Source organism: Thermobia domestica, chromosome 5 (genome assembly GCF_964235325.1).
Source record: "Thermobia domestica chromosome 5, izTheDome1.hap1.1, whole genome shotgun sequence".
Lineage (NCBI taxonomy): Eukaryota > Metazoa > Arthropoda > Insecta > Zygentoma > Lepismatidae > Thermobia > Thermobia domestica.
Window position 1 is genome coordinate 2,684,940 of NC_137458.1, and position 20,118 is coordinate 2,705,057.

Here is a 20,118-nt window from a genome sequence, read left to right on the forward strand (position 1 = left end):
AGCGTTCCTACCTTCTTCCATCCTAACTACATGTCCTGGCAATCTGAGCCTCCAAGATATGGTGACCTAAAAATGTTTGGTAAACCGTATAAATTATGTAGTTCCTCGTTATGCAGTTTCCGTCATTTTCATTCCCATTCCTCTTGGGTCCGAATATTCATCTCAGGATTTTGTTCTCAAATACTTTCATCTTACGTTCTTCCGTCAGAGTAAGCGATCATGTTTTGCATCCAAGATCCAAGATATATGATTCAAGATCCAAGATCCAAGATTGATCCAAGATATTTAAAGTATCCACTTTATCAAAAGTATTATTTGATATTTTAAAGCATCCATAACTTGCCGTATTACGATCCCGACGAACTTCCCTGTATTTAGTCTTTTCAGTATAATGTCTGCTAGAAAAAGGGAAATAGTTTCATTCCGTAATAGACTCGTGAAAATAACACAACATGAAGACCTTGGATGACCTTGCAAATTGAGATGAAATGGAAGTTAAATACTGACGCCTTACTGCCTTTGGTTCAAAAGTGAACAGATAGATAAAGGGACTTCTGCAGATAGCGCTCTCTACAACATTCCTATCATCAACATGATAGCGAAAAGAAAGACAATATGTACTAGCAATTGGTAAATCTTAGAACAGCTTCCTACTGCGGCATAATCAAAATGCATTGCTTCTTTGCAAGTTTGAAGACCAATTGCGACAAAAGAATCAGTAATTAATAACAGCGTTAGCCACGGGCATCTGACGACGAACTGTTACTGTATAAAAGGAGGGAGGAATCCCAAGCCATTCACCTGAACCCACCAACACATATACACAAGGTATCCTTACACACTATTGCAACCAATAATGAAGATCGAAATTCGCGTTGCCATATGTAATTTTTCTGCTGTGTTGTCTGTTTTGCACACAGTTATATATGTAAACGAAATACACCTACATATTGTCTTCAGGGAGTAAAAAGTTTACAGGATTTTCTATAAGCTTATAAAAGATGGAAATTGATCTTAAAAATGAATTATTAAAAGTTGTGCTAGGGGAGTGAGCATATGTCACAATTTGACACTTACACGTAGTCTTTGGAAAGAAATATATATTTTGAGTAAGCTGTCCAGTTATTACCGTTGCACCATGCTCGAAACAAATGGATGAATGTGATGTTGTTACAGTAACCAGATGTCTTTTTGATCGGGTGCTAAAAATTATTTTTATGCCATTATGAAATTTGTGGAGTAATATAATGTTAAGAAACAAAAAAAAAAAAAAAAAATCAAAAGATTGCGATCAATTTGCGGTTGTTGTATGCGGAAGCGTTGCCACAATGAATTATTTCATGGACTTCGCTGTGCTCTGTCTTATTAGCCACTCTAAGTAGCCTACGATCTTCACTCGTCGAGACCAAACGACTGAATGACAAATTGGTAACACAGCTGAGGTCATGCAGGTCATTCAATTCTTTTCCCTAAGCAAAGAGAGGGTTTCATCTGTCAGAGGGTTGGCGGGGGTGGGGTCGAAGTGTATTTTGCATATTTTCCGAGAGCACACTTGAGATCGACAGGCTGTAAGTCTAGAAAGCTCCTGATACGGTGTACGTTGATCACTAGGCTGGACATAATTCAGGTAGTCGCTAACAGATGGCGTTGCAGCAGCTCAGTCTACAAAAGGCTGTTACGTCAAGTGGCCTAGAAGTTTTGAACTTATTCCTTGAATACTGCAATAGTTTGCATAAAGTTGGAACACAGTTAACAAGTACTTTACAATTGAGCATTGAATTAAGTTTTCGAATTTAGGAGCACACTGTATATACTTGTAACATGTTCCTTGGAATACAGAACAGGACATCTCAAACGAAACTCGAGGAAATAATTCGTTTTCTTCTTTCACTTTTTTTTTATGAAAAAAAGGAATAAATGCTAAATGTAAGTGGGGTAAAAAGTATTCGTATTAACTTCGAAATGAAAGTAAAATTCCATCCGTGGTATTTTAAGATTTATATGTCAACGTATCGTCATATCCTGTAACAAACATGAGTCTGATTTATTAATTTACATTGTTTTGTGCAGACTAGACTTGTATTTCTACTATCAAACAACAACAGAGCATATGGAATGTTATCTCCGTATTTTGTACCTAAGATTTCTGTCAGCTCTTCTTAATATACGGCGTTGCATACAAAGAATTACATACTCAGAGATACACACATTGAATTTATTACAATCGTTAGTGTCATTTATTTAAAAAAGAAGAAGAAAAAATCTGCTGGAGACAGAATAAGTAAGTATTCATGTGAATAGTGGCGTTGGTCAATACCTTGCCCTCTCAAAGAGACTAGACACAGACCGTAATCCTCCGCTTAATTAATTTGAACAAAATATGGCGTGCATAAAATAGCATTTACCGCAAAAGAACGTCGTTTTATTGTTGTTTTGAGTCAATTAAGGCGACCGGATGAAAACATAAAGACTACTACATGGAATCACGTCTTTTATACGTTTATTATTATTATTATTATTATTATTATTATTATTATTAATAATAATAATAATAATAATAATAATAATAATAATAATAATAATAATAATAACAGTAATAGTTGGAGGAGGGGAAGAGCATTAGCAGAAGAGCGCTCATCTCTAGTGCGAGAAGTCCTTGGTTCGGTTCGAAACCATGCGAGTTAGTGATTGACAACATCGTGTTCATGGCCTTTTCAAGATTCTCCCGTTTCCTCCCACATTTTCATTCCAATTCTTTCATAACCATTCACGAGGCAGTGGTGAGTCAGTAGTAGAGCGTTCACTTCTGGTGCGTGGAGTCCTTGGTTCGATACCAGCTCGGGCCAAGTGAACTTTGTGGTGGACAAACACCGTGTGCGTAGGTTTTCTCGAGGTTCTCCCATTTCCTCCAACTTCCTTCATTCCGCCATTTCAATCATTTTTCATCATCACCGTCTCCTTTAGCCCACACGGCATAGGCGTGGGACGTCAAACTCAAAGATTTCATTTCGTTTCATTTCATCTACAGAGTATTACAGGATCTGCTTTTTCTTTTTTAATTTTCAATTTGAACTTGTTCGATATTAAATATTAGCGATGATATGGTTTTTGTTCAGAGTAGTAATATGCATTTAAACGGGGGGAAAAAACTATCAGTTGGTTTTTAATTTCTTCGCTAAGACTTTGCGAGTGGAATGCTGCATAACACCGTGCATGTCCTCCTCGTAGTTTTTTTTTTTTTTTTTTTTAATTTCTGGTAATTAAAATATGTTTACTGTATTGTAAGCAATTTAACGGATATATTGGAACTACTGCAAACCATTAACTGATACGTTCCGCCTATTGCAAAAGAAATTTGTGATTAAGCTTGGTGTGCCCCAAAAGCTAACTTTTGGTTCCGTCTGTGTCTAACAATTAACGGATATGTCCAACATACTGCGAGCACTAATGTATTTGTTTGGTCTAATGCTAACAGTTAAGGGATTTGTCCAACATACTGCGAGCACTAATGTATTTGTTTGATCTACTGCTAACAATTAAGGGATATGTTATTTTTACTGCAAAGAAAAAGTGAGTCTTTCAGTTTTGCACTCTCTGTAGGGTAAAGGAGATTTAGAATTTATGCAATGAATGGTTGTGGAACAATTGGCGGAATGAAAATGTGAAAGGCGCAGGAAACTGGAAAAACTGCGAAATATCCTGGGGACACGATGTTGTTCAGTATAAATTCACATGTTCTGAGGTCGAATCAGGGACTCCCCGCACCAGAGTTGCCTAATGCAAAGAATTAAAGAATATGTCCGGTATGGTGAAAAAGACGGTATGTAGAGTTTGTGCAGTATTACACGTTAATTCCAGTATGACTCTGTCTTTTAATTTTCTAATACCTTCCTTTTGTTAGTAGGTTATCTTTACTACCGTTAGTATTATTATTATTATTATTATTATTATTATTATTATTATTATTATTATTATTATTATTATTATTATTATTATTATTATTATTATTATATTCCATGAGTTTAATTTTACACCTATATTACGATATTTCTGTAAACTTATTGCAGGAACATAAAAGTAGCAGCAAGAACTAGCCCGTCAGTTAGACCAGACTTTAATCTGTATTGATTCAGCATCTAAACAATATGAGTACCATTGCGGCTCCATATTGGCCACAAACTCTCATCTTTTTTTTTTTTTTTCGTTCTTTATTTTTGGAGAGTTCGTTGAGCGATTGAGTATGGCATGTGTTCCAGCAGAGCTCAGGAAGAATCGATTCGTTCCACACAAAGAAATTAATTAATAAGGCAGGACAATGAACTGGTAAACGCAACCTACCCCGTAGGTATATGAACATAAGGAATCATCCTTGGGGTTTCGGATACGTTTTACCGTTCAAAATGGCTAGACTGTCAGGATTAGAAATGAGATCTTCATTGGTTATATTCCTACCAATGTTGGAATTGCAATTTCAGTATTCTTCTGCGCTTTTTTACTGGATATAAATATTCTCTTATCAACTTTGATTCATATCCGGCCAGTAGTTACCAAGAAACAGTCGTTCTCTCAGAAAAATGTTCCGGAGCGTGGCACACTTAGTATTCCGGGGGGGGGGGGGGCACTGCTGGTACTTTTCTTTTTATTATTATATTAAAGACGTATTATTTTGGTCTCCTCCGGGGGGCACTTTCGAAGCTCCGGGTGGAGGGGAAGTGCCCCCCCAAAAAACATGTCTGAAAGAAACACTGCCAAGAAATAAAGTACCACATACATACATGTACACCTGGAGTGAAACTGTAAACTCCCGTACGTTTACGGGAGGAGATAAAAACGTAAAAGTTACGGGGAAAATGTAACATGTGATAACCCTAGTGATAGTTCTTATTTACCATAATACCTTCTTCCTTCTGCTGTACCTTGCCATAACTATGGTTGACTCCTTCGTACCTTAACGGTTAGCGTTACAATCTTCGGCGTGGAGTGCCGGTTCGTTTCCTAGTGAATCCCATGTGGTACATATTCCACGTTAAGCTGTAAGTGCACGTTTCATATAGCTGCAATACTGAAAAATGGATGCTAAATTTAAAAATAAAATATGGTATATATTTATCTTTCGTGGGTACAGGATTTTTTATGTTAATATAGAACAACCCCGCCAAGTGAACTTTGTGGTGGACAAACACCGTGTGTATGGGTTTTCTCGGGGTTCTCCCGTTTCCTCCCACTTTCTTCATTTCACCATTTCATTCATTACTCATCATCACCGTCTCCTTTAGCCTTACCGGCATAACCGTGGGACGTAAAACTCAAAGATTTCATTTCATTTTTTAATATAGAACGGAGGTACTCCTTTTGAAATGACGTGAAATCTTTTAGTTTAACGTCCCACGCTTATACCCTTTAGGCTAAGGGAGACAATGATTAAAGCAAGTGAATGATGATGGAAAATTTGGTGGAATGAGAAAGTGGGAAGAAATGAAAGTAACCCGACATGATGTGGTCTGCTACAAACTCACTTGGCCGGGGTCGAACCAAGGATCCCACGCACTATAGGTAAGCTCTCTAGCACTGAGCTACCGTGTCCCCTAGGTACTCGTTTTGTTACAATGAGGGAGTCGGTGTGCTGACCACAGACCACTAACTAAAAAGTGCCCATCCTACTATAGAGCTACAGTGTTTTGATATCAAAGTACTTACTTGAACTTTCATTTCCTTCAACCTACAAATATTGTAGCTCGTGTAGAAGATTTGTTCAGGAATTATATCTTTATATAACTTATATTAATAATTCAATCAGAAGTTAACTTTAATTTTCATAGCGATAGAGCACACGCTCAAAAATATATAATATCAACCGTGAGAAGCAGGAGAAGAAAGTAGCTTGAAAGTATTACTTCAAGTGATTTCTTTTGCATGGGTATAACGCCAGATTGAAGAAATAGCAGATTCTGTTCCTACAAACATATTTTTGCAGAGTGTTAAAGTCTGCTCCAAACAGTAGTTAAGAGTCTTAATCCCGGCGAAATTAAAATACTGCTAATTTTATAGTAATTATGTGTTATCTTCAAATAGATAAAAGATAATCGAAATGTGGAACAAGAGCGCCCTAGACAATAATATTTTACATGAGAAACCGTTATCACGACTCACTTATCTGCTTTCGATTTTGAGTCGTTTTGAAAATCGGCACTTATTTTCGCGTTTCTAAACAGATAAAAACGGAAAGCCACTAGGTGACTTGTGATAACGGTACCTCACGCAAAATAATATTGTCTAGGGCGCTCTTGTTCCATATTTCAATTATATTTTATCTATGTGAAGATATCACGTAATTACTGTAAAATTAGCGGTATTTTAATTTCGCCGGGATGAAGACTCTTAATACAAAGTTTCTCATTGGTGAGAAAAGTTTAAAAAAACAATAATAAAAAAAAAGTTGCGGACGGTTCGAAGTGTAAGTCTGGAGAAGAATTGAAGATTTAGGATTTTATATTTCTAGGCTGTCGGCATCGAGGGGCATATTAGCTCATCACGTATGAGGGATGACGTCCTTCAGGGAGCACACTATCCGAGGAAAGGGAAGGAAAGAAGCGGCCTGGGACCTATATGTTAGGTGCCATCCCAGCATTTGCCCAGTGTGAACGAGGAAAATCTAAGAAAACCCCATTCAGGATGGCTGACCAGAAAAAAAGCTTATTATACTTTTTCGAGCGAGTGCCCCACCTGAATCGAACCCGGGACCGCTCGCACCGAAGATAAGAGCGTTAGCGACTACGCTACGCAGAACCACTGGAGAAGAATCAGGGGCATCATTTCAGACTTGGCTTGAGGGGGGCAAGAGTACCACCGACATAAGACACGTTTTGTACTAGTATATTAGTAGACAATCGATTAAAGTATATGTATATGTCTTCCTTAAACTCTTGGGGGGGGGGCAATTGTCCTCTCCTGTCCTCCCTAAAACGCCCCTGAGAAAAATTGAGAAAATTAGCTAGTTGGAATGACAATCCATTAAAGAAGTGTTAACAAAAATTGGAGAAAGAACCAGCAATACTGGAAGTAGTTTTTAAAAGAAAAAGAAAGTGGTTAGTATAGGGCCAGTGGTTCTATTCAGGCGGTTCTCACGAACAGGTTGTTAAAATTGCCTCTTCACCTTTAGATTCCGAACATACGAAAGAAAATTAATTCACTAGTACTATTTTTAAAAGCTAATATTCAAAATATTAACATAAACTATATGCTACATGACTAAATCCTAGTTCCCATTACTAGTATACCTATCATTGGAATAAGTAACAATAATAATACTATATTATAATCTCATAGTAATAATAATAACAACACTATAACCGGTTGTTAAATGATTTGAAAATGAAATGAAATTTTGAGTTTTACGTCCCACGGTTATGCCGGTTAGGCTAAAGGAGACGGTGATAATGAGTAATGAATGAAATGGTGGAATGAAGAAAGTGGGAGGAAACGGGAGAACCCCGAGAAAACCCACGCACACGGTGTTTGTCCACCACAAAGTTCACTTGGCGGGAGCAGGGTTTGAACCCGAGACCCCTATCACCAGAGGTGAACGCTCTACCACTGAGCCACCGCGGCCCCTTAAATGATTTGAATAACACCACTGGTTAGGGCATTATTTGAGAAAAAAAGTATATATTGTTAGAGATGTGATAGTTTTGGTAGAAGGTAAAGGAAAGGGGAAGATGGTTATAATTAATGGAGGATGCTAAAGATGGCAAATCTTAGGTCAAAACTAAATTAGCAGCTGAAACTCGTAACTAGCACCCACTGATAAAATACAGTAAATTCTCGATTGTATGCGGTCTTCCTTTCCTTTTTTCTTTTTCTGTTTTTGTTTCTTTTCTTTTCTTTTTCTTTCTTTCTTTCTTTTTTTCTTTTTTTTTTTTGCAAAATGTTTAAAAAAACTTCAATCACAAATAAAGAAGTAGTTTAACATGTAAAAACAAAATAGTTGGCCGATCCTTTGTGAGAAAGTAAACCAACAACCTTGTAAGTACTCGTAGGCCCGCTGCTGTAAATAACAATTGCTCAAAGGCATTTTTCTGTTGGTTTGTGTACTTTTTTCGGCCATATTGCGGATTATCTGCAGTTGCCACACCGCCCGATCTCGTGGGTAAATGGTAATTTACTGTAGTGGACAAACTGAAATTTGAATTGGGGGGGGGGAGAAAGTATACTAACATTGTTAATCAGATACATCCTGGCCCTTTGGCGTCCCAAAAATTCAGTCAACAACCAGTAGAAGTCTTGCATACGGGTCGCAGAGCTGTTGTACTGCGTGTTATTTTTAGGGATGGGCAAAACCAGTTTTTATAAAAACCGGAAACCGGTTTCTAGAAAAAAACGAAACCCGAAAAACCAACATTTCAGTTTTCTTCAAAACCGGTTCGGTTTTTCAATGAAACTGGTTTCGGCTTTCTCCAAAAACCGGTTCGGTTTTTCACCGAAACCGGTTTCAGTTTTCTTCAAAAAAACAGTTCGGTTTTCACTAAAACTGGTTTCAGTGAAAACTTTTAGAAAACACATAAAACTACTTCTGTGGAAACGGTATTGATTTCCGGAGAACAACGAAACACTATTCAATCAGAAATAGAACAAATTTTGGAACAAAACGGAACCGGTTTTGAAGAAAACCGAAACCGGATCCGAACCGATTTTGGAGAAAACCGAAACCGTTTTTTTGAGTTTTCAAAAACCGGTTTGAGTTTTCTAAAAACCGAAAAACCGGTTTTTGTGCCCACCACTATTTTCTTCTTTCTTGACAATATATTGTACAGTCAGCGACAAAAGCCTGACACCAAACGGAAAGAACTTCCGTCCTGATTGTACAACTATATTGTGTATTATATATTGTATATGCATTGTGTATTGTATATACCATATTGTACAGTATATTGTGTATTACTACTGCAATACTAAAGTAACACATTTGCATATTGTCTTTTGCAGGTAACAGCATGGTGCGCTATTCAATCTACTCTGGCGACCCAAATGGCTATTTCACCATCGATCCAGTGGCTGGAACGATTAGAACAGACTCTCCGCTGGATCATGAGACTCATCAGTTTGTTCTGCTCAACGTTCAGGCGATGACTGGAGAGCCTCCGTCCTATGGACATAGTCAGGTAGGTTCACAAATTATGAACATTTCCATCATTTGATTATGACGTTGAAGGTTCGATATGCTCCAAATCAAAATGCAAAATAAAATTGAACACAGCTTCTAAAAAAAAAAAAAAAAAAAAAAAAAAAAAAAAAAAAAAAAAAAAAAAAATGGGTAATTGAGCCTCAAAAGTTTTTAATTAATTTTTGTAATAGTATGTCCTGAACAAAGACGTAAACCATTATTTTCATGTTAATGGTGTTGGAAGGAATATAGTTGTCGGCAAATTATAGATAATTGGCTTCTCTCTCTCTCTCTCTCTCTCTCTATATATATATATATATATATATATATATATATATATATATATATGTGTGTGTGTGTGTGTGTGTGTGTGTGTAAGAAAGGGTCAGAAACCGTGCTTATTTGGTCCATATTGCTGAAGTTTCGTCTGTTATAGAGGAATATGGAGTGTGGGGCAATTTTAATACATGGAGTTGGCAACTGTGCAGAGCTTCATCCATCCGCCACCTACGGCGCTAGTTGTAGGTAAACACAAAATGGCGACTCGTTTGGAAAACTGGTCTCGCGAAGAAGTCCACTCATTTATTCGATATCTGTGAGCGAAACGTATAACCGCGGCTGAAATTCACTGGCAGCTGGTAGAGGTTTACGCAGAGACTGTAATGTCTCGTCAGCATGACGCAGAATGGTGTTGAAAGTTTGCGGCTTGTAGAGAAAACGTCACCGACGAGGGGCACAGTGGCCGACCCAGCACGACATCAACAGATCTGAACACAGCTCGCGTGGAGGGCTCGCTTAGGACAACAGGAAGATCCAAGCGACTTTCAATTGTTCCTGCAATTGAAGGAGCGCTTCGCTTCAGATAAGGAAGTGAAACACTTCGTGGCAACGTGGATGAACACGCAAGGACAGAATTTTTACCAGGAGTGAATCTTCAAATTCATCGCACGATGCAAGAAGTGCTTCAACCGATATGAAGACTATGTTCAAGCATAACCTAATGTATGTAATATCTGTTGGCTGTATTGGTTGTATGAAGTAATATATACACGTTTCACTGCATGGCTTGGTAACCTTACTTTCCGATCACTCCTATATATAAAACCATAATCGTATTCGTACATTCATTCCGAACTTGTTGACAACAAAACATGTAGGGAAAAAAAGCTAGAGACTTTCATTCTTGTTGTGATTCAGCACTTCCCTGAATATTATACGAATAATTAGATTGGGACGTATCTGCTTACATGGAAAATGATTATTATAAAGCTTTAGAAAAAAAAAAAAGCTTTGTTTAGATGAAAAGTCAAAGATATTAAGTCAAATCTTTGGAGTAATGTCTTTCGGTTTTTGCTTTGCAAACAAAATGAAATGACTGATAAGTGGTAGTAATGATGAAAGAATGGTCGGGTCAGAGAATAGGGGCGGGAGAACTTCGTGTAAACACAGACACCATATTTCTTCATCGTAAACCCACATGATCTGAAATTGTATCCCATAACTGAGAGCTTATTCCAAGAAGAAAGGCCAAAAATAGAAACATGAATCTTACAGTAAAACGAAGCTGAAAGAATCTTAAATAGAATTGGATTGGTGGATGATACGAATCATTATTTCATATTTCATTACTTAATGCCATAGCGTGAAGTTAATCGTACTATTGATTTACTTAGTACATGAAAAATTGTCTCCAACTCCGTGAGAATCATTATATTTGAGTTTTACATTCCATTTAATTTAATGAAATAGCTTATGCAAGAAAGCATTGTGGTCAATATTGAAAAATATATTTGTTTGACAATCGAATCTTTAAGAATTGAAGACGAGTTACAGACAAAACGCAAGCAGAAAATGAAATGTTTAAATAAAGCAAATTCATCCAAATAACAATTCCAAAATAAAAGGAAACAGAAAAAAAAGAAAAAGAAATGAAGTCCAGCTTCTGAAGGACAAAGAGAGAGGGAAAGAAAGAAAACTTATCTGCGAAGAAAGAGGAACAAGAAAACGCAAGATGTTGACTGAATTGGTGACGTGAAAAGGTATTCAGTCATCCTGGTTGTCACAGAAATCCATTAGGGAGCCCTCTAACCGGCGAGGCGTGAAGCCTATCCATTTTTTTAACGTTTATTTCTAATAAATGTATGCAAATATATAAACTCAAGAAAATGATCATTTAAATATTTAGTCCAACCAACTAACTTCTTCTTTTTCTTCTTCTTCTTCTTCTTCTTCTTCTTCTCATTATTATTATTATTATTATTAACATCATTATTATTACAATATTACTATTAGCTCTACTATTTAACAAATTTCTATCTTCATTTTGCTCAAGGCTTAGAACCCTTTAAAAAAGTGCCTTTGAAATTTAACAAAGAATTAATGGACGCACTGTTTGTCTTACTGCCTTTATCTTTTCTTCAAAGAAATACCGAAGAGAAGCGAAGTAAAATTCTTTGCACAAGATCAGGAACAACCAAATTTTCACTCCTTAAATATTTTCGCAAAATGTGATTCTTTGAACTGGGTCAAAGCAAACATAGTTTTGCAGGAAGGATTAGAATAGGTTTTCCAGTAATTGGAATGCCAGGACAAAGGTTGCGGTAGTAACACAAGAGATCCTAATACGGAAGGCTTCAGTATATATTTTGTTCCTGTGGAACTGTAATCTAATGAGAGGCTACTATCAAAAGTTGAGACTAGAAGAATGCTACTGACAATAGTTTGAAGGAAAAGGAAGAAACAGCTGATTGTAAAACATTTCGAAAGAAATTTCTTTTATTAAGATTGAGAAGGAATGTATGGTAGAAGGTAAAGAAGGGATGGGAGAGAGTACAGTTGATGAAATGTTCTAGAAGATGATAATTCTTACGTTGAAAGGAAGATATTAGCTGATGGCTGTTCTAATTCTTACATCGAAACCAAGATATTCGCTGGGAACCATTATAATTCCTACGTTGAAACGAAAATGTTAGCTGAAGACCGTGGTAAACGAAGATATTATCCTAATTCTCCCATCATCGTAATTCTTATGTCGAAACGAAGATATTAGCTGAGGATCGTGATAATTCTTAAGTTGAAAGGAAAATATTAACTGAAAATCATCGTAATTCTTACGTCGAAACGAAGATATCAGTGACGATCATTTTAATTTTTACTTGAAACGATGATATCAATGAAGATCATTGTAATTCTTACGTCGAAACGAACATATTTATGAAGACCATAGTAATTCTTACGTTGAAACGAAAATATTAGACGAGGACCAACCATCGTAATTGTTACGTCGAAACGAAGATATTAATGAGGACCATTGTAAGTCTTACGTCGAAACGATGATATTAGTGAGGACCATTTTAATTCTTACGTCGAAACGATGTTATTAGTGAAGACCATCGTAATTGTTACGTCGAAACGAATATATTAATGAGGACCATCTTAATTCTTACGTCAAAACGATGATATTAGTGAAAATCAGAGTAATAGTTACGCCGAAACGATGATATTAGTGAGGAGCATTTTAATTTTTACGTCGAAATGAAAATATTAGGTGAGGACCGTGATAATTCTTACATCGAAACGAAGATATTAGTGAAGATCATCGTAATTCTTACGTTGAAGCGAAAATATTACCTGATGACCGTTGTAATTCTTAGATCGAAACAAAGATTCCCGTCTCAATTTTTGACAAATTACATGTCACCGATGGTGGAATACAGAAGACGGCCATGATGATGAATGTGAACTTTTTCACCTACCAATTTTTGAAACTTGATTACAATACATTGTATTCAGATTGCAGTGTATCCTAGTCATTCTCAGATTTCGCGTCGCGGGCTTTTGGGTGGGACGTCATGATGATTCAGTGATTTTAATTTTGTTCGTGTGTTGACAAGTTATACATGCTATTTCTGAAATATGACACTGGCTCCTGCCTTTCTTTCCTCTCTTTTTTCTTTTGTCTTTTTTTTTTATGATCTTATGAACTCCATTATCATGCTAATAATTAGATGGAGATGTCTAAGATGAACCGAATAACGTCGATCGCTTGGAAAATAAAAGTGGAAAATATCGAATTTCAGTTGCGAAGCTTTTATGGAAAATAACTTTGGATAGACAATCAGCAGGGTGCAAAGATAATGTAAACCCTGATCTGAGGAAAATGAGTGCAAAATACTGAGAGCTTTGATTGATTCATCTCAGAATGTAATTACAGCCTTGTGATTCTGTGGCAATGGACCATCGCTATGCTTAAGCGCACTTACGCGTAAGGAAAATGATTTCTAAGTGACTATAAAAAGATTAGACTCCTTACTTGTAGCATGTTGTAAAGCGCAGTTTCGGAGTACTACTGATATCTTCGTCGGTGGTAATGGTGAAATCTCATTAATGTATAAATGATACCAAGAAGGAGATGGAAGATTTCTTTACCAAGTCATCAGCATTAATACAGATGAAGGAGTGAATAGTACACCGAAACTGTGTGCGAAATTCCGCTTTACAGGTAAGGAACTGATCTTTTGAACTAGTTAATATGCATCCCATCGCTTCTTTCTATAATTTCCTTTGGACGGCTTAAAAAGGAAGCTTCTTAAAGACGATAAAAAATATAAAAGACTTAGGAGATAAACTATACAGTAGCTACACAATGTTACTAGTAAGCAGGTATTTTCTGTAGTGAGCAACTTGAATGCGCTGTCAGGTGCTCATATTTCTGGATAATATGCAATGTCTTGTAAACGAATATAAGTTTATTTAGTAACATTTTATAAATATTAAATGACCCACTTTGAAAATTTTTCATATTACTAGACTTCCAAACTATATATACTATGCATAAAAATTGGAACGGCTATGTCCGTTCATCCGTCGACAGGTGTCAGAGTGAAAACAGTCAAAGAGATATTGACAAGCGGGATTTCGAAATCTATTCAATGTCACGAGAATAAGTTCTAGCTCATCTCTTAAGCCTCTGTTCAAACCGGAAGTTTTAGAAATTAGCATTTCCGGTTTCAATGCTGATCGTTATAGAATAAAAACGGTAACACATAGCAACAAGCAGTTCTGTAGAATCGATTCAGCGCCCCAAGAATAGCTCTAATCTCATTTGTTAACCCCCACGGTAATAAATAGCGGGAAGCGTTTTTTTTAAAAATGGATTTAGCGTTCCAATAACAGGTTTCATCTTTATTCTAATTCCTCTTATAAAACCTGAAGCTGTAGAAATCTACTACTTCTTCCGGTTTCGATATTAAATCCCCTTGTTTAATATGTGTACTAAAATTTCGACTGCATTAGTAGCTTTGAGAACCACCGCACTCCACCGTGCGTAAGCGATTCAGTGAATCTGCCGAGGACCGCAAACTATAAAGTACTATTTCATAGCAACTAGTTACTTTCTTGTGTCCTGAAAGAAAAGTACAAATTATCACTGTACAACAAAAAAATGACAGTTCCTCATAATATATGAAATCGCTTTCTCTAATGTACTGCATTATTCTGTACAAATTTCCGCAGTTGTGCTGGAATTTCATTGGATTATATTAGCACTGAAAATCCAAACAAACCTACATTTTGTGAATACCTCCTTTGTCTCAAACAGCCACTAAAGATGTGCTGACGTAACAATGTGTGTGCTAAAAGATTAAAAACATATCGACCACGTGAAAGAAGATCATCACCATTGAAAGTATTGAACAGTTATTTATTGATAGAAAGTTTTTGTGTGTACCAAAACGACTTCTTCAGGTGAAAGCTTAATTAGCTCTCATCCATTCACATCGAGAATAAAAATTGTTTTTCTTAAGTGAAACTAAATTCACTGTCACTTCTCAAAACTAATTTCAACAGATTGAGAAATAATACCATATTGTAATTTAGCATCAAAGGTCATGCCTGGCATTAATACCATCGCTGATTGTTTATTTTTCCGACTGAACAGTCTTTGTTTGCGGGAATTTTTGTTGGTACAGAAGACACTTAGTTTCTAACTAAAGAGTAGCGAGCAGAGTGATATGTTGTTAAAAGGAACTTTGTAACTTACGTCTTTCTTCTTAAAATACCGTGAATAAGTATGGGCTATTAATATGCATACACAGCGTACTACTCTCACCTGTATATCCCTGACTGTTAACTTCTATATAGAATAGCAAATACGACGGGAGGTTTTAAGTTGATTCGAGAGCCCGAATTCACACACATGCAAGTGTTTACATATGTGATTTCTCAATTTTGAAGAAAAGCGTTTATGATTTATGTAAGCATGCGTTAGGTGAATGATTTAAAATATTTCTGAGATGATTTATCACAATTATTACATACATATTAATCATGTATTAGGATCTCAAAGACGGCAGTTTTCTGCGTATATATTCGTAGTTTCTTTTTAGTGTTTGTGGCTTTCCGTAAGAAAATTTCCCTCGAATTACTCAAAAATTTTCTCTGTTCATATTAAATTTTCCCTACTTTGTTGAGTGCCCAATTCATGCAGGGGTGCCCACAAAGGGGGACTATGACGCAAATTGCGTCATTGAAATATTGGGGGGGAAGCTATATAAATATGTTTGAGGGGGTGTAAACATTAATCGAAAAGAAGATTTTTTTCATGGAAGAACACCTACGGATAGACAATTGGGAGAGTGCGTCATGAACATCACTGAATGGGCACCAGTGAATTCAGTGGGCGGAGGGCACCACTGAATTCATGTGACAGAATTTATGTGATAAAATTAATTCAGGTATATTAAAGGAAGTGCCAACCACATTTGCTTTTTTCACTTGTTATTTGGTTCTATTTTTTACTATAACTTTAATTTTTTTCTACAAAAAATACACAAAATACACTCAGTCAACAATTGGTGCAAATTCTCCTACTTCGAACACACACAAATCATTGCTATTGTGTTGGATTATTTCTGAAGAACAAAGAAAAATTTAAGTATTTATAGTGGTCAATCAGTCAATGCGAGAATTTCCCTGGATTTTCAACGTTTTATCGGAAAATTTCCTTCTTCCCTTTTTGTACATTTACCTACTAAATTTCCCTGGATTAGGAAAATTTCCCTTAAACTATTACGAACACTGATTTTAGAACGAAGCAGAATGGCTGATAAAAGTGAATTCTTATGGCATCACCAGGATATTTGTTATCCAATGTAGTAACTCAAGATAGTAACACATATTATTAAGTTTCCTTGCACTTCATTCGCGTTTACACTCTTCTAATTTAATAAACATCGCACTCACTTGATCTTATTTTACTGGGCTTAATGAAACTTGCGTTCGCCGTGAATGAGCCTCGCGCTTGAAGCATGAAGTTGATATCAGTTCAGTCTAATGGGCTTGAGAAGCGGTTGCTACAACTATAACTTCTATCTATCTATAGTTTTCCCTCGTGTTATAGCATTCAGAAATTTTAGCTTTGGAAGCAATGATTTTTTCCTTGACGGGGATCTTATACTATTTGTCACGTAAAAGTATATTAGACTTTCTGTCGCCTGTTTTAGAAGATAACATTTTAAATATGGGAATTTAGAAATCTGAAGTAATTCCCTCTGTTCCTTAATTTCTGTCTAATTATTGGACAGTACGTTCAAAAAGTCATAAAAATATTCCGTGGAAACGCGCGCTTACGGGTCAGAGTAGAAGAAAGCGAACTTGAAGAGGTTGATCATTTCAAGTATCTGGGAAGTATTTTGACGAAAGACGCTTTTACTGCACCAAAGAGATCAGATCAAGAATTGCCATAGCCAAAGAGGCATTCAACAAGAAAAGGTCAATCTTAAACTAGCAAGCTTAATATTAGACTAAGGATGAAGCAGATCAAATGCTATATATGGAGCATTGGACTTTATGGTTCAGAGACTTTGACATTACGGAAGTTAGAGAAGAAATATTTACAGAGCTTCGAAATTTGTGTGTTGAAGGAAGATAAAGGAAATAAAATGGACAGCGAGAGTAACAAACGAGGATGTTTTAAACGGATAGAAGAGAAGAGAACGCTTCTAGCCAGAATTTTTCGTAGGAAGCCAATTGGGTTGAACACATCTTGCAAAGAAATGTTTTTTTTTTTTTTTTTCATACCGCCATTGAAGAAAAGCGAGGAAAATGAAATGAAATTTTTTGAGTTTTACGTCCCACGGTTATGCCGGTTAGGCTAAAGGAGACGGTGATGATAAGAGGTGAATGAAATGGTGAAATGAAGAAAGTGGGATGAAACGGGAGAACCCCGAGAAAACCCACGCACGCGATGTTTGTCCACCACTAAGTTCACTTGGTGGGAGCAGGGTTTAAACCCGGGACCCCAAGCACCAAAGGTGAACGCTCTACCACTGAGCCACCGCGGCTCCCAGGAAAGCGAGGAAGAAGAAGAAGAAGAAGAAGATAACTGATCAGTGATTTGAAAATTAGAAGAAAATATTGAGAGTTAAAAGAAACATTTCTAGGCCCAAACCTATTTTTTAAAAGAAAAAAGAAAAACTCATTAGTTCCAGGACTTGCCAAAAGGCAGAATACTTAATAATAATTCAGAAATAGCACGTATTTTTTTTTTTTTTTTTTTTTTTTTTTTTTTTTTTTTTAACTGAGCTGCAAATGCAAATGCACAACACTACCAAGTTTCAAATTTCTAGCCCAACTAGTCTGTGAGCTACCCGGTGTATATTTAGATTACCTGATTATCAAAATAAATAAATAAGCAAATAAAATAGCCTTAAAAAAATATACAAATTCAAAACACTATTCAAACATTTGAATAACTGTCTGCCACTCCTTTAGTTTCTTCACTCCATCTCCTTATTCATTGTCCAATTTAGGAATGTTTTGGAGTTAACGCCAATGATATCCGTTATAATTTGTAATGTTGTTTCTGATATTAAACGCAAACATTCACTAAATTAAAACCTTGTCAGATGTAGTAATATGTATTATGTTCAAGGAATTGTTGTAGATTTATCTCAGTAGTCTTGAGTTACTCCATTAGAATATAAATTAAACTCAATGAAGTAACTTAGTTTGAGTAATTTTATATTAGTGAATAAATTTAATATATTCATTTCTTCTTTCTTTTTTCTTCGCAGGTGAACATAGCCATCTACGACGTAAACGACAATGCACCGGAATTTGATTCTGCAACCGTTAAGATCTCAGTGCCAGAAAATTTAGAGCTGGGTACCCTCATCTATGCAGCTCACGCTCGAGACTTGGATAGCGACGACAACGGCGTGGTGCGATATAAGTTGGTGGCGAATCCCGACAGTATGTTTCAGATCGATCCCCGGCAAGGTCATTTGACACTTCTTCGGCATCTAGATTACGAATCTAAACAGAGATATACCATCGTGATTGGTGCGTATGACCGCGGGAACCCACCACTTGCATCAAATCTAACGCTACAGATGGAAGTGCAAGATGTAAACGATAACCTTCCAACGTTCGAAAAATCCGAATATCAAGTGAACATCTTGGAGTCGCTGCCAGTGAATTCTCAGGTTGTTCAAGTGACCGCAGTCGATTTGGATACCGGTAACAATGCTCGACTAACATACCGAATAAAAGATGAAGAGTACGATGACATTTTCGGAATATTCCCCAATAGTGGTTCTATATATTTGAAAGAAAGTTTAGATCGTGAAGTGACCGACCGGTATGTGTTACGAGTTGTGGCTACCGACAATGGTACTCCGTCCGGTTCAGCAACGACAACCGTGGTCATTGTTGTGATGGATGCAAATGATAACGATCCTCAGTTTGAGAAATCTTTGTATGAGTTTACGGTGGAAGAAAATCTTGAGCGTGGATCTCTTGTGGGTACTTTGTGTGCTGCCGACAGGGACCTAGATAACAACGCTTCTCTGAGATACAGCCTCATCCCAAACAACAGCACGTTTCAAGTCAACCCAGTTACCGGTGAGTGTATACTTTTTTTTTTCATTGTATTTCCATAATTTATCTTGTAATTAGTTATTCACATGTTATTGATACATTATTTAATGGTGTCTAGACGTCGAAACCTCCACTAAAGATATATAATAAACAGTATTGATTCTTTAATCAAGCCAAGAATCAGAAAAATAAACCGGAGTGAAGCAACTACATTTTCATATTTTGTGGAAAATTTACATTTTTGGAAACAATGACAACTTGAGAAAAACACAGTATTTTGTTTCTAGAATGCGAAATCTTGTAGACACAGAAGAGTTCCTATCCAAGGAAGTTCTTTTTAGATTGAAAGTTTCACAAAAAGATTGCATGCAGACAAAACCTCATAATACATGTCACTCAAATATTCTAGAGTAGATAAATACCAAAGCTTTTGCCGTGTACAATTACTACATATATCATATACAGCGGTTCGGAAGCATACATGCAACAGGTTCGTAAATACGTAGATGATAGTGGGAGATAATAGCTTGATGATATAATGATCTGTCTGAGAAATCCATGAATGGCGCCATTTACATTCATAATATCTCCAGGTGTATGGATATCTTTGGTTAATCCTTGGTATCCTCCACATTTCCATTTTAACATTTCGAAATAATTTTGTTTGTCTTCAAAACGAAGCATAACTTTGGATCTTTTTATTTTTTTAAAAAGTTAACGCGTCCTTTTGCATGGATTTACGAAATTTTGATGAAGATTTAATCTTTTTTCCGTAACGTGTAAAGCATGTCGTAGCAGGTGTACACCGTCCAGCGTTTTGCGAGTGGTAGAATCATGAAAATTATATGCTTATGTATGCAAACATATGTTGTTGCCTTGTCAAATTCCGACTGCAGATAAGAGTAATGAGTGGTATTTATATGAAAATAATGTGAGTAATATGATCGCCCGCAGAGCATGTTTAACCCCCATCCTTCTTCTCCTTTAAGTTCACAAGAAAGATGGAATTATTTGGCTATTAATATGAAAATGTACTCTACTGTTTAATATAACAACTCGAATAATGCTTCCAGATACAA

At 36.4% G+C, this 20,118-nt stretch overlaps 1 protein-coding gene across 1 annotated transcript in view; it reads left to right on the forward strand.

Moving 5' to 3' along the window:
• Positions 1–20,118, forward strand: part of ds (dachsous cadherin-related 1) — a 635,615-nt gene that overhangs the window by 457,158 nt on the left and 158,339 nt on the right. The window contains exons 5-6 of the mRNA XM_081758114.1: positions 8,983–9,158; positions 18,235–19,063. Coding sequence (XP_081614240.1) covers positions 8,983–9,158; positions 18,235–19,063 — 1,005 coding nt within the window. The remainder of the gene's footprint in view (positions 1–8,982; positions 9,159–18,234; positions 19,064–20,118) is intronic.